The sequence below is a fragment of the Mustela lutreola genome, chromosome 8 (genome assembly GCF_030435805.1).
Source record: "Mustela lutreola isolate mMusLut2 chromosome 8, mMusLut2.pri, whole genome shotgun sequence".
Classification (NCBI taxonomy): domain Eukaryota; kingdom Metazoa; phylum Chordata; class Mammalia; order Carnivora; family Mustelidae; genus Mustela; species Mustela lutreola.
Genome location: NC_081297.1, coordinates 2575645 through 2601999, shown reverse-complemented (window position 1 = coordinate 2601999; position 26355 = coordinate 2575645). Strand labels below are relative to the sequence as shown.

Sequence of the window (26355 nt, the reverse complement as noted above, 5' to 3'; positions counted from 1 at the left end):
CCGGACTGATTTACTTAAGAGTCACAAAGTAATTAGCGTGTACCAGCCACTGCTTATACCGAGTCTCCGGTCTGAACGAAGCCACGTGCCTGATGCCGTCGTGACACCCATTCCACAGATGGGGAAACTGAGGCACCATTTACTTGCCAAAAGCCAGGACAGGGGAGCTCGTGTTTGGAGTCACATGTCTTCTCCTCTCTCACCAACGAAAAATGAGTTCTGATCCATTAACTCCCCACAGGACACATCTCAACATCCTAATTGTTTTCCATGTTCCCCGGGGGTTTATTTTTCCTTATAAAAGAAAATCATCTAGACATTTCCAACCCATAAAGAGCTTGGAAACAGTATGTGTAGAGTAGTAAATAACACGGGAATACTCGTGTGCCGATTCCGTATCAACATATGACACATAGCGCTTGCTAATGACTTTGCGGGTGAGGTTTTTTTTCCAAACCATTAGTATTATAATTAATAGCTGATGGGACTTGCTTGCAAAAGGCAGTAATGATGCCTTGGTTATTTTTCTTCTTATATCTTACGTTAGATTTTTAGTGTTCCCCAAGTACAGCCTTGAAACAATAGGAGAGCCCTGGAAAAAAAAAAAAAAAAAACTGTTGGAAAGTATTTCAATTTGCAAGCCACCTCCTGGTAAGTATGACTTTCTTTCATCCGCATGTTCTATTTGGCAATAAAACCATCCGATGAAAGCCCTCCCTGTGTTTCATTTCACCGTCACCTAAATAAAGCAACCCATTAAAATCCCTGTGCTCACAAGCCAGACTCCGGTCCGCACACTTGGAGCCACCCCTGCCTCCGGCACCGGCACCGGGAACAGTCACAGGACAGAAGGCGGACCAGCGCGCGGTGTGGGAGCGACCCCCCCCCCCCCCAGGCTGACAGCTTCCAGGGACCCGCGCGTCGCATCCCCTTCTGAGGAGGCGCGTCTCCGGCTGTCTGGGGGGGCGCGGGGCGCACCGGCGTGAATTGACTAGTTCGGTGCGAGGCGCCGGCGCTGGACGTTCGCGCGCGGGGAAGCTCCGGCCGCGGCCCCCGCAGGCTGCTCCGGCCCCGCCGCTCCGCGCCCCGCGCCCCGCGCCCGCCGGTGGGTCTCCGTCCCCGCCGGGTCCCGGCAGCTGCCTGCGTCCGAGCGGGAGCCGAGTCCGCCGGCCGCGGCCGCGAGGGGCCGGCGGTGCTGATGTCAGAGCCAGAAGACAGTTGTGATTGGGCCTAATTAGACTCCGCAGCAGCAAATAGACAGGCTCCCTGCGTGATTGGCTTCAAAGTGGCCGCCGCGCCGGACTGGCCGAGGTGCCAAAGTCGGAGCCGCGCGCGGGGAGCGCAGACCGGGGAGGCCGCCCGGAAGCCGAGGCAGCCGGGGAGGCAGCGCCCTGCCCGCCGCGCACCTTCCCTGCCCGCGGCGGCGCGTCCTGGCGCAGAGCGGGGCGCGGGGCGCGGGGCGCGGGCTGCTCCGGGGCTCCCCGCCCAGCTGCACTCGGAGGGCGGCGCGGGCGGAGGAGGCGGGAGCGCGCGAGGGCTCGGTGCTCCGAAGTGAGCCGCTCCCGGGTCTGCGGAAGCCCTTCGCGGCGGCGGCGGGAGCGGCCCAGGTGAGCGTGTCGGAGACGGGATTCCTGGCCCGCGCGGCCCGCCGGGGCTCGGCCATGGCGTCGGTCCTGGGCAGCAGCAGAGCGTCCGGAGGGCTGAGCGGCCAACTCAAATGCAAGTCCAAGAGGCGGCGGCGGCGGCGGTCCAAGAGGAAAGGTAAGCTCCGCGCGCCGCTGTCCGGGGGCCGCCGGCTGCCCCGGTTTTACTTTCGGGCGCCGCGGGCGTCGGTACCAAGCCGAGCGCGCCCGAGTTCAGACCCCTTTGTACGGGGCCGGGGGGCCTCGGCGAGCTCCGAGGGCGCAGCCGGCGGGGACGGAGCTGCGGGCTCCGCGAAGCCTGGGCTGGGCGCCGCGGGAGGAGGCAGGCAGGGGCGGCCGAGGGGCCACCGCTCTCGTCGCTGGAGGACGGTGCCCCCCGGACCTGCGCTGCACAGCCCGGCTCTGCCTCCGACCGTCAGAGGCGACATGAGCCCTCGGTACTGAAGGAAACCCAGAAACCAGCAGCCCCAGAAGCAGGGACAGACCTGCCGGTGCCCGCTCCCCCATCCAAACCGTCTTGGAGGAAGGAGTGGGCAGAGCACAGACAATCACGTCTCCAAACTGCCTGACAGTTTCTACTTAGTCTGGTTGGTACCGGGTGTTGTAGAAACACTGGGACCTGCAGAAAGCAAAGGCTGGTCCTGGGGTGGGGTGGGGGGGGGCGCAGAAATTAAAACCTGGAAAGACAAATAGCATCGCAGCTCTTTGGAGGGCGGCGGGAAGAAAGGAAAAGAAAAAGAATAAAAGAAAGAAAGAAAAAACCCTGCAGACCAGAAAGGGAGAAAAAGCAGCAGATGACAGGTTGTTCGCGCCCCTCACCAAGGTTCTGGGGACCGTGGTCGGGAACTTAGTGCATCCATCCCAAGCCCAGGGCTTCCACACCGGGCAAGGGACAATCCCCTACAATACGGCGGTGGCTGGCACAGTGTGAGGACCGGGGAAGAGCTCCTCCAGTGCCTCCCCTTCTTTCTTTCCTGGGGAGGAACTTGCTCTCAGCAGCTCCTTGTGATGAGTCTTCTGGGGAAAGTTCAGCTCTGATTATTATTTGAAATGTGCCGATTTAAAATAAAATAAAATAAAATAAAAAGAGTGACTCCGGAGCCCTACTGAGCACTGGGGCAGACGCGGAGGAAGCGGATCAGATTTTCCAGCCTCCCACGGCAGGGTGTATTGTCAGCTATGGTGGGGGGGGGGGGGCTCTCCCAGCCCGGAGAATGCTCATCCTCTCAGTGAGCCAACATAAGTTTCCGCCACAGCCGTCCCCGGCTGCTCTCAAACATTCCCGGAGCCCTTCGCGGCTCTTCCAATAATAGGAAGGAGCCAGACGGCTCAGACTTCCATGCTCATACCAGACCGTCCCTGCTGGCAGCTTCGTGTGGGGACCGCAGGGAGCAGAGGCGGCGGACACCTTCCCAGGAGGTGTCAGAGCCCTGGGCTTTGGAATGGGGGATTCTGTGATTCTGGTGGAACCCTCAGAGCTGCCCCAGCGATGCCGACTGCCCACTTGGCTGCCTGAAAATTTCATCTTGACACGGATCTGTTGGTGCCTTTCAAAACAAGGCCAGCAGAAAGTGACAGCTAGATCCGGGGAGAAGTCCCAGAATTGAATGATGACTCTAACTTTTGAGAGAGGAAAAAAGGAAACATTGTCTTGTAAATTCTAAGTGTTCATGTTTCCCAGTAGCTTTGTTTAGTCTGTTTCGTATATTCATATGGAAGCGTACGGACTAATATTTCACAATAAAACGGCATTCTACAGAAATAAAATGCAAGCTGACGGACATTAGTGCCTTTCTCCAAATTCATTTTTCTTACCTTTAAATGTCAGCCATGCTGGCTTTAGAAAGCGTCCAATTTTGGAAAGAAAAATAAGAAATCAGAAGAAAGGCTTCATTTGGTAGTAACTTAACTACAACCATTCAAAGTGAAATTTCTGTGTGAAATATTTCTATGCCTCGGTTACTGTGAATAAACCAAGTCTCTTCATTTTCATACCCAAAAACGGAGGTGGGGAAAGCTCACGAGGTTGTGTGTGCTCATTCCTGCGTCTCGTGGATTCACGTGTCGGGTGACATCTGTGAGACCTGCCGGCAGCTCCCTTGGTGGGAGACTCGAGTCCAAATGCTAAATGTTCACTTCTTAGGAAGAAGTTAATACTATAAATATAAGTGAGCAAATTAAAAAGGAAACAGTGGTTATGGGACATGGTAAACCGTTACTGGCACTTGCTGGGAACAGGTCAGTACGTGTGTAATTCCTAGTTACTACAGACCCTTGTTTTTCTCTCGGACCCAGAAAACTGGTGGATTTAAATGATGTTCTAACGGTTGTGCATCTCAGCGACGGCCGTTGAATAGAACGGTCTCGGCTTTTAAGCTCGTCCGGTTATGAAAACTCTGTATTTGTCACAGTTTAAAATCCATGTGCCTTCTGACGGTTGTGAAGGAATTTGAGTGAGGCTCTCCCCAGTACTAAAGGGAGCCAGTGATCGTGGACACAAAGCCAAGGGCTCTTCTCGCTTGGGAATAAATAAATTAGAATAAATGTTCGCCTCATTTGCCCATGGTACGGGTTTGTCCCCCTGTGCTCATGGACGAGGCTGATTTTTGAAGGTGCATCTTAACTTTTAGCTCCCGGGGCCGTGCGAAGCTGTCAGGTCTCCGCATGCAGACTCCCAAAGTGGCCTCGATAGGGTTTTCTTTTAACTTCCCTTATGATTGTCAAAATAATCCAAGGGTTTTAAAATTAAAACCATAGCTACAGCTTCAGCGTGGGACTGGTTCGATGCTCGCAGTAGCGTAGGTAGGATCCAGAGCCTCAGAAATGAGATATTCTCCTGGTACTCGGTGCTTGTGGTCCCTGTGTCACACAGGGAGGAGTCTGCGTCTGTAAGAAGCCCCGGAAAGTCTTAGTCCCAGGTCCGAACCAACCGGGACCTGCGTTTGTCTCCCAGACCAACTTCAAGGAAGATGCTCAGAGAAAACACCCCCCACCCCCGCGTCTCTTCCCGTTCTCTTCCCGGCGTCCAGCGTGATGCATTTTTGCATTTTCTCTGTGTGTCACTTTTTAGTTGGGACTTTCCCTCAGAAATGATTTATCAATAATTTACATTTTCGGCACACATGACAAAAATGTCAAAGTCTGAGTTTCCAGTAGGAGAAAAAAAAACAACCATGTCAAGGAGAAGGAAGCCGTGTGATTTTTACACATGTGGGTGGCTAAGGGATGCTCGCGCGCCGTGTGACACGTGAGAGACGTGTTGTCAGAAAACACTGGGAACACTTGTAGTTTGTGCAGTGTCTTTATCTACTAAATGCCCCCGGGCTCACTGCTCGTGGGGGATTCGGGGAGGCAGCCCCGGATTCTGCAGGTCTGGGGGCATGAGGCGAGGCAACCGGGCACAGCCGAGTCTGCACTCGGGGCTCGGAGCAGTGTCTCCCGTGCCAGACGAGAACCCGGGTGCATGAATGTTACCAAAGATCCCTCATTTAAGCCACAGCAAGAGAGGTAAAGGTTTAAGGTTATTTAACATTAGTATCAGCTCAGCCAGGTGGGGTAAGAGGCGGGGACTCGCGGAGACAGCGCGCTCGGTGGGGCTCGGTCTCTTCCGATCTTATCACATCAGCCACTGGCTGCGCACCGGGAGCCAGTCCGAGGGCTTGCGTGGCGCATTCACAACCGCTGTGTCGTGTTTTTGTGTTGCTCTTTCCTTCGTGGGTGTGACTGTCCCCCAAGAAGCTGTGCCTCAGCGTGAAATGCAGTTTGTAAATAAACCGTCTTTAGGACTCGACTGGGAGCACAATGTGCAAAAGTGACTCGAGGTCCTAGCAAGGTTTAAAAACCTGTTCTAGATGCCAGCCTGTTTGGAGATGGGTCAGGAACCGGCGCACATTTAGCTGGTTCCCGGAGGCGAACAGGATGGGGTTCCAAGCAAGGGCTGTGGGTCCCCAGACAGAGAAAGGGCAGGGACTTTGGGAAACTCTTTGAAATGCTCTGTAAACAATCACTTGTGAAGTCGGCGAATTGGATCCGGTCATCGGCACATGACCTTTCTTTCTTTTTTTTCTTTCCTTTCTTTTTTTGTTTTTTTTTCTGGTTTTTGAGGCATTTGGCAGCAAAACAAGTTAATGCTTGAAATCCAGATGTTGTTGCAGGGCGAGGGGTCACGCGGTTGCAGAGAACCGGAGGTGGATTTGGGGAACAGCCAGGCAAGGTGCTGGCCCGTGAGAGTGGCCGGCGGAGCGCGGGCCGCCGGCTGCGTGTGGTGAGATGCAGATGAAAAGTTGGCAAAAGGAGCCGAGTCAGTGCAGCAGATGGACGACAGACGCAGACTTGTTGTGAAACGCAAGTCCATGAAAAATTAATGACATAGAAAGATCGTGTCAAGGAGGAGATGGCCCCTTCCTCCCGTCACCGCCCGGGAGCCACAGGACGGTGCCTTGTCCCGGCCGCCGCGGGCCTCGCTGTCTGGCAGCTCGGAAGGAAGGGCGGACGCCGTGATGGAACTAAACTGATCAAACGGAGGGCCGCCTCCAACTGTGGAGGGCCCCCCCCGTTACAATTTGTACGGGTGCCTCTGCTTTCTAGTGACCCATGTCACAGCGGTTGCTTCGAGGGCATTAGATAGGATGAGTGAACTTGAATTTAGAGCAAAAACAGGAGGCCCGTGGGTCCGTATCTAAATAGTGGTGATCCAGGGACGGCCCAAGCGGAGGCCCAGAGGAGCATCATGTGAAGAAGTGCAGAATAAGGAAATCGTACTTTTCTTACGGGAGGCTCGTGCCCCGACAGCCTTCAGTGTTCAGTTTGAAAACCACGCACGTGTTTGTTGTGTCTCTGTGTGCCTGTGGGCGCGGGAAAGGCGGTGGACACATTTGGGCGTTTTGTAGGTCTGCCTGCTTCCTTTCCTAAGATGCTGGAGAATGGATGTGCGTGTTTTCGCAATACGGACGGTTCTAAACAGTTCATAAGACCAGAAGTAAGTAGACTACTCTGCTTCCATCACGTAAAAATAGGATTTCTAAATAGATGCTGCTTTGGCTAACTGGGCTTTTAATTACCAGCAAATAAGGTTTCGAAAGGGATAAATGTCTACATGGTAAAAGCAAGATTTTAGAAGCACTTCTTATAGCCATTTCTAAACTAAAAAAAAAAAAATTTAAAAAGGTGAGTGCTGAGCAAAATATGAAAAGCATGGATGTCCTTCACAAAATATTCCGACTATGGGTGTTAGCTGTAGCCGTGGGGTTTCGCATTACGAGGAGAAACAGCCCCGCAAGGCCCCGTCTGAATTCGCACTGTTAAGGATCTCTAAGTAGAGTGAACCGGAATTAACCCCATCTCTCCAATTAAATGTTTTTCCTCCCACTGAAACACAGAAGTCTGTGCCGTTAAGTGTTTCATTAGGCAAAGAGAATTGCTTATTCCTAGCTATTAATATGCTGTAATTCACTGAAGAATGTGGCCCTATCAGATAAAGGGGCATTACTGTCAGAACGAGGGGGAGTGTTTTTCCGGTTCTCAGTGCACGTGTAAATCAGCTGCACTTGTGAGGCTTTAGGAAGCAGGAAGGAGAGCATGTTTAGAAACGTGTGACAGACCCCTGACCCGCATGCGTGCCTACCTCGGTCCCAACCCATTCCCCTCCCACAATTAAACTTCTGTTGATCCGTTTATTTTATTTAAAGGAATGGGGGTACAGAGGCTACTGCGTCTGGGTTTTGCCTGGCTCTGCCTCACCGACTTCCCGGCAAACGCGCCTCTTGCCTCCTGGTTGGTAAACGGACCTGGTTCCCAGGAACCCCATCAGAGAATCACAACCCAGAAATGCATGGATCTGCTTTTCGAGAGGTCTTTGATTTTCCCAAAAGTAAACCTGATCACTTATAAAGATAGAAAGTGGTGGGGTTTTTTGGTTTTCTTTGCTTTTTTTCTGAAGACTGATAAATATTTGGAGGAAAACAAGTTAATCTGAGGGTCTGGGTCCTTTCTATTCCCTGCGGGCACTTAGTCATCTTTTATTCTAGTTGCAGGAATTGCGTATGAAGGGCAGCAAAAATAAGTTTATTCTATTATTTTATTGGTGAGGAATGAATACAATTAGCATCTGGTTTCTGATAAGAAAGTGGCTAGTAAGGGGGCTCTGTATTACACATTTATGTGTCTGTGTATACACACACAGGATTACTATTATCCGTTTTAAATTATACAAATCATCAATAGCTAATGCTACATTTTTAATCTCAAAAAATAGCAAACAGGTAACATAAATTTTATATTTGTGCAAAAGAGGCGACTTCGTGCTTGATTAAGAACTAGTGTCCAGTGAATGGAGCCTTTATATAAACAAAGAAAAGTAGCGTTTATGTTTAGGACGGACAAGACATAGAATATCGATGCTCAGGTAGCTCTTAGATCCTAAGGTCGTTTCTTTTGACTCCTCGAGAGGTGAAATGACAAGAGCTCTTCTTCCGCTGGGCACACTTGACATGCAGGACTGAGGGTGCCTCAGCCGAGCCCCTGGTGCAGGGGTGGTCCGAGTGGCCTCGTGGGCAGCTCTAATCCCGCTCCCACGGGAAGACTCCTAGGAGCTGACCTCTGGCCGGAAGGCACAGCTCTGTCTCCACTCCTGGGAGGATCCAAATCTCGGAGGGGTTAGGGAGAAAAGTCTAGCCAGTGTAGACAAAAGGTGGGGCAGGACAGTCACGATTTCTAGGGTAAGCCCCTGCTCACTTTCTCACTTCCGCTAGAGTCCGGTGGCCTCTGTCCCACGGAGCCTGGTTCTAACGATCTCTAAAGACATCGAGGTTTCTTTCCGTTGCTGTTTCTTCACCATTTGGACCGAAGATGAAACTGACATCGCTCGGAACGGATCAGTAAACTCTTTCCTGGAGTCTGCCCTGCACGGGAGGGGCGCTTACACCTGAGCGATGGCCCCACACTTCCCGATGATTTGCACGTAATAGAAAGTGTTCTCTTAAACGCCTTGACCAGGATGTGCTTAGGAGAATTTTATAGGTTTAATTAATCTTTCCTGCTCCATTTATTTCAGATGAAACCCCTGATTCTTGTTTCCCACAGCTGAGGGACGGAAGACCCGCCTCACTGTTTTGCAGGGTCTTACACGGCTTCTCAAATGCATCTTCTAGATGCGGCATTACAGCGGGGTGGAGGGGACTGGGTTCTCTGGAACGTGACCTGTCACTGGTTGAAAATGCAAACCCAAGCGGAGTCCCTTCTCTGCTTCAAAGCAATGAAAAGTGGGGGAGTCGCTGTTTCTGAAAAGCAGGACCTGGGCGTCGTGATAGGGCGGCTCGGAGCATCTGCCTGGGACACCAGGAATTGATTAAAAAACAGATTTTGTCAGTCCGTCAGAAGTGTTCCCTCTCGTTAAAATTAATGCAGTATTTCCTAAAAGTTTAATTGCTTTTGGAAAAGTGCAGTTTAATAAACATGACAGAAACGTCAGCAAAATAGAGTGTGACCTCCTCTGCACCCCAAGTCTGGCTGGGTTCACTCAACCCTGGCAGGAGCAGATGCTGCTCTTGCGTTGGGCTCCAGGCTGCGAAAGCATCGTGTCCTTAAAGGAGACACGCGCTCTCTTTCCCCCAGACCGTGTGGGGCCGGCGTCCGCCGAGGCAGCAGACGCGCCCAAGCTCAGATGGCCGAACAAAAGAAGACTTTGGCAAATCCGGGTGTTCGGTGAACGAGTATTTAGAAGTACCACTTTTTCCTGTGCCTCGGGTGAATAAAAACCTAGATGTCACTCTAGCCGCTGAGGTAAGGACAGCTTGATGTGCGCCTCAGCTCTCCTACTGAGGCTGGACGTGGAGGTTTCGGAAGGACGGGCCAGTCTCCAGCCAACTCGCCGCAGGAAGGGCCTTCATTCCAGACTTGCGCTCCGAGCATACATTTTCTGTTTTCGAATGACCTGATGCTGCTCATTTTCTTTCCAAAGAAAAAATAATTTTGCAATAGAAATCCTTGCTGTACGCCCAGGGAAAATCCTCGCAGAAACAGTAGCTGGTGAGAATCCCTAGACAGCAGCGTGGGGTGGGGGCCCCTCACTTTGCCAGCCCTTGCAAGACCCCGCGCTGGGCAGATCGCCCTGACGCGCAGTAAGCGTGTACCCGGGCCTCCCGTCCGCGCCGCAGGCATCTGGAGGCGGCTGCCGATTCGGTCCTGATTGAAGTTCAGGGAAATGTTCACTTCCTAAGCGTTTAGGATCGTACTTATTTTAGATCTAACAAATTTGAGAGTTCATATAATTTTAGGTAATCACCTGAGTTTTTTCAGCCAATTTGTAAGGAAGTTAAATTATAATTTGGGCTTTTATATGTAGATAATGAATAGAATTCAAGTCATTAAAAATGCGTTTGTGTGTTTTTGGTATAGAGGTCTCCTTTATGCCTACGCCACCCCCTCACAGAGGGGCTGAGTCTGGATTTAAAATACTGCTGACCCTCGAACGACGGGGCTTTGAACTCCGCGGGTCTGTCTGTACCCACCTTTTTTCCCCATAAATACAGGGTCATACCGTAAGTGCATTTTCTCTTCCTGATGACTTTCTTGAGGACAGTTTCTTTCTCTGGCTTACTCTGCTGCATGAATCCAATCTTCAACACATACAAGGTACAAACTCTGGGTTTTAGGTGATCATTAAGGCTTCCTGTCAACAGGAGGCCTCTAGTCATTAGATTTGGGGACGTCGGAAGTTCTCTGAGGATTTTCAGCTGGGCGGGGCTTGGGGCTTCTGCCCCTTACATTGCTCAAGCGTCCACTATACACATAGCGTTTGTTGACGTGAGAGATTTCAAAATGTTAGAAGATTATCTAACTGTGAAGCAGCCAATGTCTACCACATGCACATTTTTAGACGGACATGTATAAAATCACGTACAGAAAACAAAAATCGTGAGTAAAACTGAGAGCACAGACTCCTTGAGAGCGTGAAAAAATGGCCTTGGTGTGTGGCCCTGCTTATGGTCCCGAGGTTAACATTCATCAATCATAAAGTTCCAAAACATCATTCTTTTAAAATAGCCTTTTGTGCATATCTCACACAAAGTGAAATAAATATTTCTGTCTTTGTCTCTAATAAAAAATGATCTATCCTGTCCCGTCACAAAACAAGAAAGAAACAAAAGCCTGGTAGCAGGAAGAGATGTTATCGAAGAGAGAATGACAGAGACAGGGAGACAAGGAGAGAATAATTTCTGTCTCTTCCTTCCTGTGCCTTGATCAGAATTCACCTCCTACATGTTATTTTCTGTGCCTTCTAAAGCCAAAAGGGCACTTGACTTAAAAGCACCCTCGTTTTGCTTGCAGTTTTGCCTTAAACATTTTATGTGTATTCGGACAAGGGCTGTCCCTGATGGAAGGACCATGTCTTCACCAAGGTCAAGGAGTCAGGAGCTGAAACTTAAGTTGACAAGAAACTTAAGCTGGCACAGACCTCCTCCCTGGGCTAATGCTGTCTATGGGTTATATACATACAAATGCAAAATCAAAGCACAGGGTAAAAACAGGCTATCATGACCCGAACACACTGTTAGGCTCTATGGAAAATTTTTTAATGCAAAAAATATTGCATTTCTTATGAAATTTGATTTTTATTATATTTCTTTTATTACATCAAGTGAAACTCCTGTGTAAAAACTAACCCATTAAAATATAAACCTCTCTAGGTTTGAACGTTTTTATTTCTCCCTCAGTGTCAAAATGTAATAGCTACTCAATTAAAACCCACTGAGAAAATTGATTTTGTTTTTGAAATAAGAATTGCTTAAAGAAATAATCAGGACACTACCGTCGAAAGGAACATGTTTGAGGGGGTTGCGCACAGATCGCGTGAGCTGTCGCAGTTTACATAAGGGGACAAACCATGGGCGAGGGCGTAGGGGACGACACTCAGAAGCCATGTCTGGGGTGATGACGATGACGTAGGATCACCTGCTAGTGCAGGAGGCAGGCATCGTTCTGGGTGCGTAGTGACTTCTGGGACAGCATCATGATGAACTCTGTGCTCCCATAGCTCAGTGCTGGGGCTGTCTCACTGTACACCTCCATAAAGTTGCCGTAGAATCAATTATTAGGGTTAGACTGCAGATTCATAAAGGTTCCTGTCTGGTATATTTTGATGTTGTTGCTATGTAAATCTGAATGCGTTCTCACGGCGAACATTTGTGAGGCGTCTTTATATGTCAACCATCATGGCAAACGGCAGGCATAGCAGTAACAGAAGCTCTGAAAATATCCTAAGAGTCAGAAGGTACATCTCACTTGGCTTCTCTGTGGTCCACACTGAAGGAGTAGCTCCCAAAACTACCTTCCTGAAAGCTCAGGAGGCACATCTCTACAGTTTGTCAAGCCAGCTGTCCTGATGATTGGCAAGCTCGTGGATATGCGTGTGGATAGGGTGACATGAAACCCTCAGGTCCATACAAATCCAAAGATGCTTCTCACAGAGCAGGCCTTCAGAGCCCCATGTCCCCTGCCCTTAAGTCTTCCACAGCCTCTCTCCTGTGCCTCTAGCTCACGCTCCGGTGCACACCAGCCTCAAGGGTGCATGGCTATCCCCGAATCTTCCACCCCTGGCTCCTCCTGGCACTGTCCAATAACTCAGTCACCATCTTGCTTCTTGGCTAACGCTTGCGAGGAACAAGCATTGCATGTGTCTGTGTTACACAAAATTCCAGCACCAAGCCAAAGCCAACAAAACTAACATGGCATCAAGGAGCTCAGCACTCTTTGCCTGGAGGTCATACAAAGTAGGGCCTAGAACTCATCCAAATAGTCCTTGAAGACGTTCCCACGGCCACATCCACCCAATACTGTGGACACGCTATGTCCTGAAGATGACCGTCACTGAATCTGCTTTCACATCTACGTAGATGGTCCGCTTCTTATCTTTCCCCCTCTCTTACCTCTTAGAGAACTTTGACCTTATCTCTGACTCTCTGTCTCTGTTTCCACCTCGTACTTGTTCATTAAGCAGGGGCCATGTATAGAACCCACACCCAAGCTCCAGCACTGGTCTGCCTACATCAGCAGCAGGGATGCTGGCTGTAGTCTTTAGGTCTAGATATTTATCTGTAATGAGACTTAGGAACGTTTCCAACCTCAGACATCAGGGAAACAATAAAAGTGAGAGTTGATAAAAATTGAAGCCAGCAGAAATCAGAGTTCAGCATCCACGCCTCTTCACCAGAAACCGTTTAACCCTTAATCCAGGTGGTGAAGGAAATCCCTCGACTCATTTTGACTTTTCTTCTTTGGGTGTTTAGGCTGAGCTGATTGGTTTCCCACAATGGACTTGACTCATTTCTTTCCATTTTTAAAATGTTATTGCTCGTATCAGGGTTCTTCTCACTGATATCCAAATCTCCTCCATCTGCAAATACCCAACTTTTACATACGAAGACAGAGACATCGCCCACCGCTCTACATGTGTGTATGTATTCATCAGTTATGTTTAGGTGACCTATAAATGAACCTTTAAGATAAAATTTAGAATAGGAGGGGCCTTTTGTACTTATTGATCAAAATAGCTACGCACAAAAGTCTAGATCACAGTGTATTCATGTGTGAGAGCTGCTGTGGTGAAGCAGCACAGAGCGGGCAGCTTCAACAACCAGCCCCAGTGCCCCAGGCCCTGGCGCCGGGCAAGCTGAGGTCCAGGCATGGGCAGGGCTGGTGTCTCCAGAGGCCTCTCTCCTGGCCGTGCAGACGCCGTTCCCTCCCCATGTCCTCACGTGGTCGTCCCTCTGCGCGTGTCTGTGTCCTGCTCCCCTCGTCTTGGGAGGAACACCAGCCAGATCGGATCAGGGTCCACCAAGTGACCTCACTTTACATTAATCACCTCTTTAAAGACCCTGTTTCCAAATATGGTCACATTCTGAGGTCCTGGGTATTAGGACTTGCACATGTGAATTTGTGGGGGAAATAATCCAGCCCATGAAAGACAGAAAAGCACAATTCTATTCACCTTTGGAGACATTTCTTGAAAACTAAAGCATTCTGTGGGTTATCAGGGCTCTCTTTGCAGAAACATCATGTCTACCTCCATGCAAGCCAGAGAATATAGGTTCCATTTCATGACCGTCATAGCTCCAGGATATGAGCCATGACGTCTCTAGCAGATAGTCTACACTTGGATGATTGGACTAACATCAGACTGGATTAAATAATGTCCAGAATGGTTTTCTCCATTATTTGTCATGAATGTTTGCCCCCCGATGTGATGGTACAAACTTCAGTGAATTTTACCTTATCCTGCCTGGGTTCCTCCTTTCCTGCACCTCTGAAGAGCCTCATTTCTAGTTAACAGTCACGTAAACTAGCATGACTGTAGGAAGGGGGTGTGGGGGAGGATCATCTACACCGTGGACCGACCGCTCTTCTCCAACTGGAGTAGGATCGGTGGGATCCCTCTCCTACCAGGAGACGCAAAGGATCCCAGGGTATCATTAGCTTGACACCATCTTCGTCTTACGGATGAGGGCAGTGGGGCCCAAGGGGACAAGCAGCTATTTCAGGATGCTAAGACACCAAAGAGCAAGGCTTGGAGTCCAGGAATGTAGGCCCTCAACGGGAGGAACCGTTGCTCGTCAGGTGGAACCCAACACACAGGGCTCTGGAAGGAGGGGACTTCCCGACGAGGGTGGAGGGGCACCCGATCCCGTGTTCTTTGGCCCGGTGAAGGTCACTGCCCCTGGATCCTCCTGTGGAAACTTCTCAGAAGCAGTGTGGCCAGGGCCCATGACGGCCGTGACGCAGAGCTACGGTAGAAAGGGCTCCACGGAGGGTCTCGCCCTTGCCATTTCCACCGTGAAAGCAGCTCCTAACGTCGTGATGAGTGTGTGGATGTTTGTATATATGTAAATCCACATCTATGCAAATATTTGTGTCTCTGTATCCTCCCCTGTGCGTTCATTTGCCTAAGTGGTGTCAGTAACACAATTTTCTGATTTGAAGATTAAAGAAACCATAGAGACCGTTGAACAAACCCAGACGTCAGCATCTTTGGTTTCCAGATGTCTATATAGCACGTAGATTAAATTTCAAAATAAATCGTTGCATAAGACAAAATTATGTAAGGAGTATAACGAAATAAGATTAGAGACTAGGACATTTTAAATTCTCTCTCTCAAATGACAAATAGGGAAAAAAAAGCCTCCAGCTTGCTGTTCGTACACACCGCCACACACAGAGAGGTAAGTCTAGATGATCACCTTGTTTGTTGTGATTTTCGAATTATTTACTATTTGCAAAGAAAATAAAATATGCCGTCCGTTCCGTGACGTGCTGGACCTAAATCTGAATATTATAAAATGAGTTCATCAGATTTAAGTCCACTTTTTTGGTTGTTCTGCGTCTGGATTTAAAATGAAAGCATTCTGGCTCACTTCGTGTGCGTGTTTCTGTGTGTTTGTGTACAGAATGTGTTTTATCTACTCTCATGCGTAAAGGATGAGTTCACCGTTCCAATCTCCTAGATTAAGCCGGCTCAGGGTCTGTGCTGGAGAAACAAAGTCAAAATCAAACTGAAGCCACAGGTAAACATATAGGCCCTGTTTTAAATTCACTGAGTAAACGGATGAAATCTGGACTCCGGAAACAAATTTGGGTACAGAATCATTGATAGGACATCTGAACTCACCATAGGACCACTGATTCTGGAAATGCCAACTTTAAAACAAAACGGTGAAATCACTGAGACCCTCGTAAGGAAGCACAATGCACCCCCACAGCATAACCCCCAATACACGCAACTCCGCTCCACACCAGCAGACCGAAATCACTCTTCCCGTCGTCAGAGTCTCATTTATAACACCAGTTTACCACAACCCATGCAGGTAGGATCTCCGCTGTGTTTCCAATCCCTTTGTAAACAAATCACCAATTCTTGATGACTTTTTTTTTTTTTTTTTTAATCTCAGGCCAATGAATCTCTCTCACTTTCCTCCAGAAATGAGAATGGGATGTGCCCTCCTGCCTGACCCTGGAGAATACGGAGGACTGGGTGGAGGTTTTGGACGGCCCCTGGTTGGTCACACAGACTGAGGGAGGTTCTGTATCTGGAGCAGGGACAAGGGAAGAGCTGAGAAATGATAAGGCAGTTTGCATCGCAGTGCAAGGGGACCAGAGCCTGGGACCCGGAGCTCGGTCTACCAGGGACGCAGCATCTCAGTGATGTTACGCGTGGGACCCGGGTCACACACGGCAGGCAGTGCATCTGGCTTAAGTGGGCTTTTGTGAACTTCCCCGCTGGTGCAATAGCGAAGCATAAATTTCTTTATTTGTAAAACTGTTTTCCAACTCCCCATCGATTTACAACAAAAACTGCCCTTAATCTGAGTGACTTCAAGTGTGTATGTGATCATGTCTCTGCCCTTCGTGTTACAAGTATGAAGACAGTGTGGCCGGTCGCGGAAGGTAAATGTTCCTATTTCCAGAGGAAAACAATGTACAGGCACACTTGGAGAATACTCTGATCTTACGTTTCTGTCTTTTAAGTTAATTTTTAACACTTGTTCTTTCTGAAGTCTTTTATATCAACGTTAACACTTATTTGGCCCTAAAACACATAGTAAACTTCTACCTCTTGTAACCCCTTCACTCCATTTCCTTCACTTTGTTGGTTCGTTTTTTGTTGTTCTCGTTTTTGATGACTTTAATTCTTTACACAAGTTGAGTAACAAAGAAGCCGTTACCGTCCTGGTCCGTCTTCTGTTGGGGTCCGTCCTAGCTCAGAAAGGGAAAACTCCTGAGTCTGCATTTAGGTGTGTTCATCAGTGCCCTGCTGCTGGCTTCCGGCTCTGATAATTGTGGCTCTTGTAGAGTTTCGCAGTGGAGCAGTGTTTCTGAGACCGTGGTCCTCAATGTAATGGGGACATCGAATGCGTAAAGTTTAATGTGGACTCACCACCGAGAAGCGATGGGTATGCTACACCTTCTACTTCTACACCTTCCAGATAAGACGCATCCCCACCACGCAAGGGCTGAGAGGCTCCAGGCTCACGCAAGTTCGAAGGAAACACAGATACAACTGTTCATCAACTTGTCTTTTATACGATTTCTTCCTCTTTTTCACTGTTATATCAGTTGCTGTTCCCAGATTTGCCGTAAGTGGACTGTCGGGCCTCTACCGATGACTTCCTAACAAGGGTGGTCACGCCGGAAGGTCTGCCTGAGCAGGGCCGGGGTCCATCTGCAGTGAGGGACTAGTTAGGATGCCTGTGAGCTTCCCAATGGAGACAGTTAAAGTCACCTGCCCCACAGCCGACAAAACAACCTTAAACAGTGTCATAATTCCACCAAGTCCTCCCAGACCCGCCGCGAGACATTCTTTTGTCCTTCCCTTTCTTGTTGCGTCTTCCCAAGAGCTAGATTACGGCTCCGTCGGTGGCTTCGATATGTCTGCTTTGTGTCTGTCGAAGAGAGCATTGCATGTCTTTCATCATTTCCACAAAATCAACTCGAAGCCATCCTTGGCGTGCACACACATTGGGAAAGCCTGGAACCATTTCTAGAGCACAGTCGGAGAAGGGGGCGGAAGCAGGAGACGGAGGGCCACTGGTGGGGGAGCCGAGCACACCTCTGGGGTACGACCTGGACGCCCGTGGGTGCAGCCTGCCACCGCAGGGAGTCACTGCTCCCTAAGCCTCCGAACGGCCCCTATCATGTCTGTGGGGGCCACACCCCAACCACCATCACTGTATATGTTGATGTTTCTGCCCCCAAATCACAGAGAAATAAGCCCAATCTGGAAAGAGCTCAGAGAGTGAGCTCAAATGAGGAGAGTACACGTGAGGAGCGCTCAGCAAACTTTCAAGGTCGAAACTGATGCAAAACTGACCACCTGATCAGGCGGGGACGTGGGGACTGTGGCTTTGTACACCTGTCGGGAGGCCCGCCTGTTGTCCTGCCAGAGGACGGCAGGTCAGGAACACACAACACACTCGTAAGGATCTGGGGTGTGTGGGGGTGCCTGCCCCACAGGTCCTGGTGTGAATCCAGAAGGCTGAGGGGACCTTCCTGTCCTCCAAGGCACATGTGAACTTGAGGGTTATTTCCTAGATTTTTAAAGTAACTAATATCTTATTATCATATCCTCTCCAGTGGACCGTTGACATCCATAAGAGATAGATATTCAGAGATGGGTGAATCGTAAATCTGACAGTATTTTAGAGCAGGTCATTTCTCCCGTGGAACGGAGGAAAGTGAAAGTTCCAAGTGGGGAGAGTCATGCAACATTCAAGATGCATGTTTTTTTTTAAAAAAAAATGGGATATTTTGATTTTTGTAAATTTAACCAGTTGTTTTATTAGAAGGCTTCTCAGACCTGGTGCTTGCTGATAACATCAAAGGCGAGGAGAAGCGTGCAATGTAATTCATATTACTTTTAAAATTTCGTGTAACATTTTAGACTTAACTTTTGGAGACCATACGGTAAAGTCTCACGTTAGCATTCCGTGGGATAAAGTTGAGGAAAGGCCCACATAACTGAGCACAGCTGAGCAATTGCCTCCCTTTCCAACGGAAGTTGCTACTAAGTAATCTGTATGACGATATTTAATTGATCTACAGCTTCTATTGTCTTTCTAAGGACCAGAATTTTGTTGTAAAGATTTTATTTATTTATTTGACAGACAGAGATCACAAGTAGGCAGAGAGGCAGGCAGAGAGAGGGGGGGGGGGCGGGGGAAGCAGGCTCCCCGCGGAGCAGAGAGCCCGATGCGGGACTCGATCCCAGGACCCTGGGATCATGACCTGAGCTGAAGGCAGAGGCTTAACCCACTGAGCCACCCAGGCACCCCAGAACCAGAATCTTTTAGACCCATTCACACCTTCTTCGTTCCTGTCACTAGCAGTGTTAGAGAACTCTGTCTCAGATTTCGGGTTATTTTCTATCATCTGTGCGGACTCTGAGTCTTTCTGACTGGGAAAACAGGTGGCCCATGGCCTTACTATCATGCGCACTGGACCTGGAGGGGCCTCCACAAAGCATAGCCCACAGTCAGCATTCATCGGTGTCCAGCAAGGTGTCCAGAGCTCTGTCCATCACCGGGAGGAGGGGGGAGGCATCACTGTCCCGCCACCCAGCTCTGGAACCTTCCGGAGCATCTCCTCCTTTCCTGCGCCTCCCCAGCCTCTGCCCGCTCTCCAGGCCCCCCACTTCCAGTAAAGGCTTTGTTTTTTTTGGTTTTTTTTGGTTTTTTTTGCTTAAAACTAACATGTTTAGTTTCAACTGCTTATAACTAAGAACTATTATATTATTTTCTTCTCGGGACACTTTTAAAAGAATAGAGCGAAGCAAAAGGAGACATAGTGCTGGGAAGTGGGGTGCACTGGGTCACCCTGCCACGCAGTGATTTCACTCCTGTCCAGCATCCTTTGGGATAGGAGTCATTCAATATCACAACACCTGCACTTTCCTACATTTCCTAGACCTTTGGGTCGACTGTCACCCACAGCTTTAAGAGAATTGTGTTATTACATTGAATATGAAATAACCATGGAAGCTTCCCAATCAGTTAATCAAAATCTATTAATCCTATAGCAAAAAGGATCCACTTAGTGGGTTTTATTTTTTCCTTAAACACCACTTACTTTCAGAGAGAAGATTCTGTGATTACCATAAAAGTCAGAGAGACGGTGAAACTTCACAAATGAAAATAAACTTCCAGATTGAATGAAGGAATCCGGGGGAGAGGACGGTGACCGGAGAGCCGAGCGTCTTCCCGCGAGGCGCGGCGAGGCAGGAGACGTGAGGGGCTGCTCTACAGACGTCTTGGCTTCCGCTGAAGCTGTACAGCGGGGCCCGAAACCGTAGGAAGAAATAAGTTAGGTTCTTTGCCTCGGGAACCTTCGAGAGCGTATGTAACTAATGGGATATTACAGTCCTAAAAGGACTGCATCGAGGTTTCTATGAAGCGTCTGGTGTGTAATTCACTGGTTCTGATGGACCGTCCGCACAGAGCCGCGTCCAAAATGTGCACAGTCTCTGCGGGGGCACTTCCCACCGTTCAGGCTGCCGTGGCTATGCCAGAGCCACACGGCGGGCTGGAGGCTTCCTGTCCACCAGTAGACTAAGAGCCAGTTCAGCTCTTCACATACAAAATATAAGAAGGAGGTTATCGGACCCACCGCCCGGTGTGACCGCTGAAGGCTGAGTTTTGAGGACACCATTTTTACACTCCGAGTGCACGTCCGGGAAGCCAGCACTGACCAGCAGAGTCAAGGCTCCATGCAGACTGGAAATGCTCGTTAGGTGAATTATTTGAGCGTTAGTTTTCAGTAAATGGAACAAAGATTATCATTTAGCCTGAAAAACAACATGCCTCCGGCCGGCTTCTGGACAAAGATGCTGAGCCCGCAGCGGACTGGGCGCTTTGTGGGGTTGGCATAGACGCCGCCGATTTATTTGGCGTCTCTTCCTGCCACAGCAGCGCTGACCTGGAGCACTGACCCCGCATGCGTCCAAATCCTTGCCTCCTATTTTATATACAAACTGCTTACATTTTCTTCTCTTTTCTTTTTTTTTTTTTTTTTTTTTTTGAACTGCCATTCTAGCTCCAAGAAAACCTTCCTTCTCTTAGGGTTTTTTGCACACACATTGTCCTCCTGATGCTCATCAAATATTTTTTAGGCAGTGGAATATTTTTTAACCAAAATCACGCAGCGTCTTTTCATGCCAAAGAAAGTAGGAAGCTTTGAAAACCGTCGGAACTCCAGGGAATACGTTGTGGAAACTGCTGGCTGACCGCGTGTCCGGTGCGAGCCACGCCTGTGTTGTGGTTATCTCGGTGGTATGCACCTGTCCTGCGCGTGCTTCTGTGACCTTCCCTATTCCCGGGGACTGGGGGGGGCGGTCAGTAAATACCATACGTGGATGGCCAGCCTGAATGTGACAGAGAGTGACCTCAGCTCTTCATGTCCCCACGAGACCAGGGACGTGAGGTGCTTAGTGACCACCAGCAGATCGAGTCCTGGCCACGTCCTCATCGACTGAGCTTTTGCAACCACCCTGAGGTGGACTTACAGTCTCTTCATAGAGCTCCTTGCCCGAAATGCTTAATTCCCATCTTTCTGGCCAAAGGAAAGAAGATCTGGGGCCTTAAAAATGCTCCGTAAAACCCGCAGGAAGCCCGAGAACAAGCCCCAGGCCAGCAGTCTCGCCGTGGGCATCTCCCCCATACACACTTGGCGTTTCTGGGTGCGCCCCGTGTCCTGCTGCCCACTCATCCAACTCTGAAATCCTGAGGTTGATAAGGCCCAACCCAACTGTCTCCTGATTCCCCGTGGCCAGGAGAGCTTCGCGTGATGCGGGAGGCGAGGGCCGGCCAGGGACACTGACCGTTTTCCCGGGGACCCTGTGCCCTTCAGCTTAAAGCATCTCCAAGACAGATCAGCCACGTTCCTCGGGCGGCCCGTCCCCTGCCAGCATCTCCAGGCGCATCCCCCTCCCGGGTGTCCTGGGGCTTCTGCCTCGGTTCCCGTGGCCAGGCCCTGACTTCACCTGCCTCCTTCCAACTAGACTTCTTTCTTCGACTGGTTGTTCTTAAAACCTGATGTCACCCAGCTGACATGGGAAAGCACGTGATGCACTTTCACAAGGAAGTAGAAATGATGAAAAAACACGGCATCATGACTAAGGGGCTTGCCTGCTAGAAGAAAGAGTTTTTACCCAATGTCATCATTATAATGTGGTTTTAGTCAATCACAGCAAGACTGAGAGAGATCTTTCTGGAGAAGGGAGAAGGGAAGCCTTCCCAGCGCCCTCAGTCCTCACCCACGGGCAGCCTCCAGCTCCCCACAGGGGCCACACGAGGTCTCCCACACGTTTCCTCATGCACAGCATACGTGAAGAAAAGAAAAAAGGAATGAATAATGTAATACGCCTGGCAATTTCTTCCCGCTCGATGAGACAGAGTTTATCAAAAATATGTGATGTTTGCCTGCATACGAGCCGTGTGAATTCTTTCCAAAAATATTAATTTTTACAAGATGAAAAACTATTCTATTTCTGTTTGGAAAATAACCAGTTAGTATAAAGCAGCTGTTTCAAACACCCATTGTGTGTCAGGAGCTGGGCAAAGATACAGTTATAAATAAGGAAATAATCATTGTCCCTTAGGTTTCTGTCCTGGAGGAACTTAGGGACATGAGTTTGGAACATCTGTTTTAGACACAGCTTAGGACATTATTGTTTTGTGGATTGTCTTGATGGATCCGAGCTATACATAATATGGAAATCAATTTGCTAATGGGTACATTTGGAGCAACACAAATAATGGGTAGTTTGAAAATCCTGGAAATAAAAACGACGCATCAGTCTAACTTTACGTGGTTAAAATACCCAGAGAATGTAGTTAAGCTTTACTTCTTTATCGGGATGTTTTTGGAGGCACGAAAGCACCGTTCAGAATCGTACTAAATTCTCGGCAGCTGTAGGAAGTCGACCTCCATCTGGAATAACCTAGAAACGTCGGGGCCGGCGCTTTCAGTCCCTCACAGAGGAGGAAGTCACACTTGCACATCTGCAGTGAAACAGTCAGAGGAGACTCTCTCTCAGCTACCACAGATACCATGGAAAGGGTATCACTCCTCAGGGTCAAGGGCCCAGTAACAGTCATGTCCCCGTTTACCAGATGTGTGATGCAGGACAAGACTGAGTTCCTGAAAAGCTAAGCAGCTCGCCTACGATCCCAGCTGGAAATCAGCTCGAAACAGCTCCAAACTCCTTACCATGACCACCTCTCTTCTCTGTCAAGGGTGAGAAACCCTCCGCCAAGGGTCCCCTGGGAGAGGGCATTCTCTGTCAGAGGGCAGGACGCGAACCTGTGCCCGGAGCTGGGGCGCCTGGACACGCCCTAGACTCCCCACCCGTGCGGCCGCGCCTCAGACGTCCGTGGGCGCCTGTTGGCTTCCCGCGTCGAAAGTGGCCGTGCCAACTCCCCTCGGAAAGAACAGGAGGCGGGGGAGCCAGAGCCAGCCCAGCCACAGCACCCGGGCCGGCTGATGTCCCAGAGGACCCCCGGGTGGGGTTAAGGTGCCCCCGCTGGTTTCAGGGGCCTGGGGAGCACTGGACCGGCAGGGGCTGACGGTCCCTCAGCCCCCGGCCGCACGCTCCCGCAGAGTGCGCGAGAGCTGACTTCCAAACAGCGACATCTTTCCACACTCGGGCCCCTTAGTCTGGCTGTATGTGCCCTGCAACCTCCCTGGCCGTCTTGGAAGCATTTCTGGGGCGTGTGGAAGGCCCTGCTCTTCCCCACGCTGGTCTGGACAGATTGGGCAATGGTATAAGAAGCAAAGTCCAAGTCCCAGGACGGCTTTCACGGCCAACAAGAGCAACATTGAAGGTCGGAGCATGGTGCGCGATGGGGTGAGCCCAAGGATGGGTGGCCCCACGTTCTCCTGGGCTCCTGCCCAAGCAAGACTGACATGACTCCCTCAGGCCTCCTGAGTTTACCTGGGAAGCAAGTGTCCCCACTTCCTCATGGGTGCAGCGAACCAAGGGGAACGTGGCCTCTCCAAGGCCCACAGGAATGTCCAGCTTCCCAAATGTCACCTCAGGCCTGTCATTCTGGTTTCTCCTCTGTGCTGGCTGTGCCCGTCGCAGGAGCCGTGTTTATGTGACCAACACCAAACCCAGAGATTCATTACTCGTTTTTCTTTTCAATAGTAACTTTTTAGGAGAAAGGGTGATAATCATCCAAGACCCATAAAACCCAAAGTGTTTAACTGGGCGTCACGTGACTCTACTAGGGACCCGATACTTAGGATTTATTGTAAAGATTCGGAGATGATGAGGAAAAGGGAAGAGATATACGAGACGCCACGTGTACCCTTCCAGTCTGAGTATGAAGGACAACAAATGTGGTTGTCACGGGACACATTAATAAGGAGCATAAATCAGTGGTGTCGAGGACATCGGAGGTCCTAAAAGATCTGCAGTCTCCCTTCACTTTCTGATGGATGCAAACGGCCCAGACTCGGGGTGTGGAGGTTCAGGACGTACTGTCCTCCACCAGGCACCTCAGAGGGAAGGCGATTAACACAGGGAGGGGACGGCGCTCTCGGGAGAGCTGCACGTAAAATGACCGGCGAAGGAAAAGGCAGCTACTTCTCAAATTAGCATAATTAGTAATTATCTCTTAATAGCCCCACTTGGCTTTGGAGACTTGGCACTTGAAATTCTGCTTAAAGTTCAGTGAGGAAAAACAAATTTCACGCTGAAATGTCTCCATAACACAGCCAAGCTGCTGAGGCAATGGTCTGGGTGAGGTGAGGGCGGAGGTGAGCGTCTGCACGCGAGCGGCTCTGCCCTCCGAGAGCCGCGCACGCGGTCCTGCGACTTTGGACAGAAAACTCCAAAGAGCTTGGAACATCGCTGGAACTCCCCCAGACTGCCCATCTTTAAAGATACTTTCAAGATTCTTCCTCCCTGGGGAGCCCGTGTCACCAGGTAGGGACTGAGAGTCAGTCCATCTAATAAAAACATAATATGGCTTCCCTTGGATCGGAACTGCTCAGGGCCACCCTCCCAGGTGTCCTCGCTCTTCGGGAGGTTAACACTCCATCCTTCAGCGAACTTCACTATGCTTCCATACACTTTGCCTTGCTGGCCACCAAAAAACAAAAAGAACAACAATAAAAAAAAAAAAAAAACCCACAAACCAAAAAAAAAAAAAAAAAACCAATAAAAACCTGTTCAAAATTTTAAAACGTTGAAATATAAATAAAATAAAATAAAAGTAAAATTCAATAAGAAAGAAAAACAGCATCGGAGTCAGCAGCAAATCTTACTCACACCTTCTTAGTTGCTTATGGATTTTAAATCCAAATAAGATTCATAAGCAACAGAGGGCTAATAACCCTGAAATTTAGGGTCTATGACAAGGAAACTGGTAGATTCTTTCCATTTTTTATGAAGATATGCTGGACGGGATATGGTGAAGACATCGTGACAATTTTACTCGGCTCAAGAGCATCCTCCGTATACCTCGCTACTTGTCAAAGCCATCTTTCATTAATTAGCTGCACTTGATTTGTGTGTTGTAACAATTTTTAGGAGGTCTGAGCTATCACCTCACAATATTGATCAGTAAACCTCTGGACGATGGGTTCAAGCGAGAACGTGAGCAAGTCTCCGGTCTGCAGACATTTATTCAGCACGGGAGAAAAAGGTGCCTGTGGGATGATCACTTGTGGTTTAAGAGCTCTGTGGTGTCGAGAGATTGAGGGTGGACAGGTTCATTTGGGTCTGAGACTACGCGGCCTCATTCCTCCGTGTCTAAAATGTTCTTCTTGGTGCCCTCCTCCTCCCCTAGCCTCGACCTCATTTCTTCCATCTTTCACACGCTCCTCCTGCTCCTTTCCATGCAGCACTCCCTGGTCCCAAGCCCAGATCTGCCCACAGTGCAGGGTGTTCTTCGATGTCGCTCAGAGGATGATGGGTTGATTGCATAAGTGACTCTTGAAAGAAGTAGAAGGAAGGAAGGATTTGATATTCATGACCACGTCCTGCACAGCCCATGCACTTCCTCTCACTGAATCTTCACAGTAACCCGAGCACACAGATGCTATGATTTCTGCTTCGCAGGAAAGGAAGATCAGGTCTTAAAAGGATATGAAATGTAGCAGAAAGAGAACTTGAACCTACACTTTGCCCCTGACACCAGACTCCCTCTAAAAGCTCATGCTTTCCTCCTGAAATGATGGAGCCATGCAACATTCTGGCAGCTGTATTTTTGAGGAGCCTCCACACTATCTTCCAGAGCGGCTACACCCGTTTGCATTCCCGCCAGCCATGCACGGGGTTCTCCGTTCTCTGCATCCTCACCAAAACTGATTGTTGAAAATTGCCATTTTAATAGGTGTGAGGTGACATCTCATTGTGGATTTGATTTGCATTTCCCTGGTGATTGGTAATGTGGAACACTTTTTCATGTACCTGTTGGCCATCTGTATGTCTTCATTGAAAAAAATGTCTAAGTCCTTTGTTCATTTGTTAATCAGGTTATTTGTTTTTGCTATTGAGTTGTAGAGTTCCTTGTATATTTTGGAATTAACCTATTCTCACTTGTATGGTTTGCAAACATTTTTTCCTACTCTGTAGGTTCCCCTTTCTCTTGTTGGTTGTTTCCTTTGCTGCACAGAAGATTTTTTAGTTTTATTGAGTACTCACTTATTTTTATTTTTGTAGTCTGTGCTTTTGGTATTAAGATCCAACTTTTTTTTTTCCATATGGTTATCTAGTTTTCCCAACACCATTTGTTGAAGAGCCTGCCTTTTATCCTTTGTGTATTCTTGGCTCCTTGGTCAAAGATCGTTAACTATATGTGTGGGTTTGTCTATGGGCTTTTTATTCTGTCCATCAGTATATATATCTGCCTTTATGCCAGTGCCATATTGATTTAGTTACTTTACCTTTGTAATATATTTCAAAATCTGGAAGTGTGATACCTCCAGCTTTGTCTGTTTTTCTCTAAATTGATTTGGCTATTTGGGGTCTTTTATGGTTCCACATGAATTTTGGTAGTATGAGCTTTCTAACAATATTCAGTCTTCAAATCCATGAACATGGGATGTCTTTCCATTTATTCTTATCTCCTTTAATTTCTTTTATCATTTCCAGTGTAAAAATCTTTCACCCCCTGAGTTAAGTTTATTTTTAAGTATTTTATTCTTTCTGATGTTATTAGAG

At 49.0% G+C, this 26355-nt stretch overlaps 1 protein-coding gene across 1 annotated transcript in view; it reads left to right on the top strand.

Annotated features, from left to right (window-relative positions):
- The first annotated feature begins 1152 nt into the window (after positions 1–1152).
- ADARB2 (adenosine deaminase RNA specific B2 (inactive)) overlaps positions 1153–26355 on the top strand; it is a 352604-nt gene continuing 327401 nt past the window's right edge. The window contains exon 1 of the mRNA XM_059183687.1: positions 1153–1761. Within this exon, the coding sequence (XP_059039670.1) occupies positions 1662–1761 (100 nt within the window). The 5' untranslated portion in view covers positions 1153–1661. The remainder of the gene's footprint in view (positions 1762–26355) is intronic.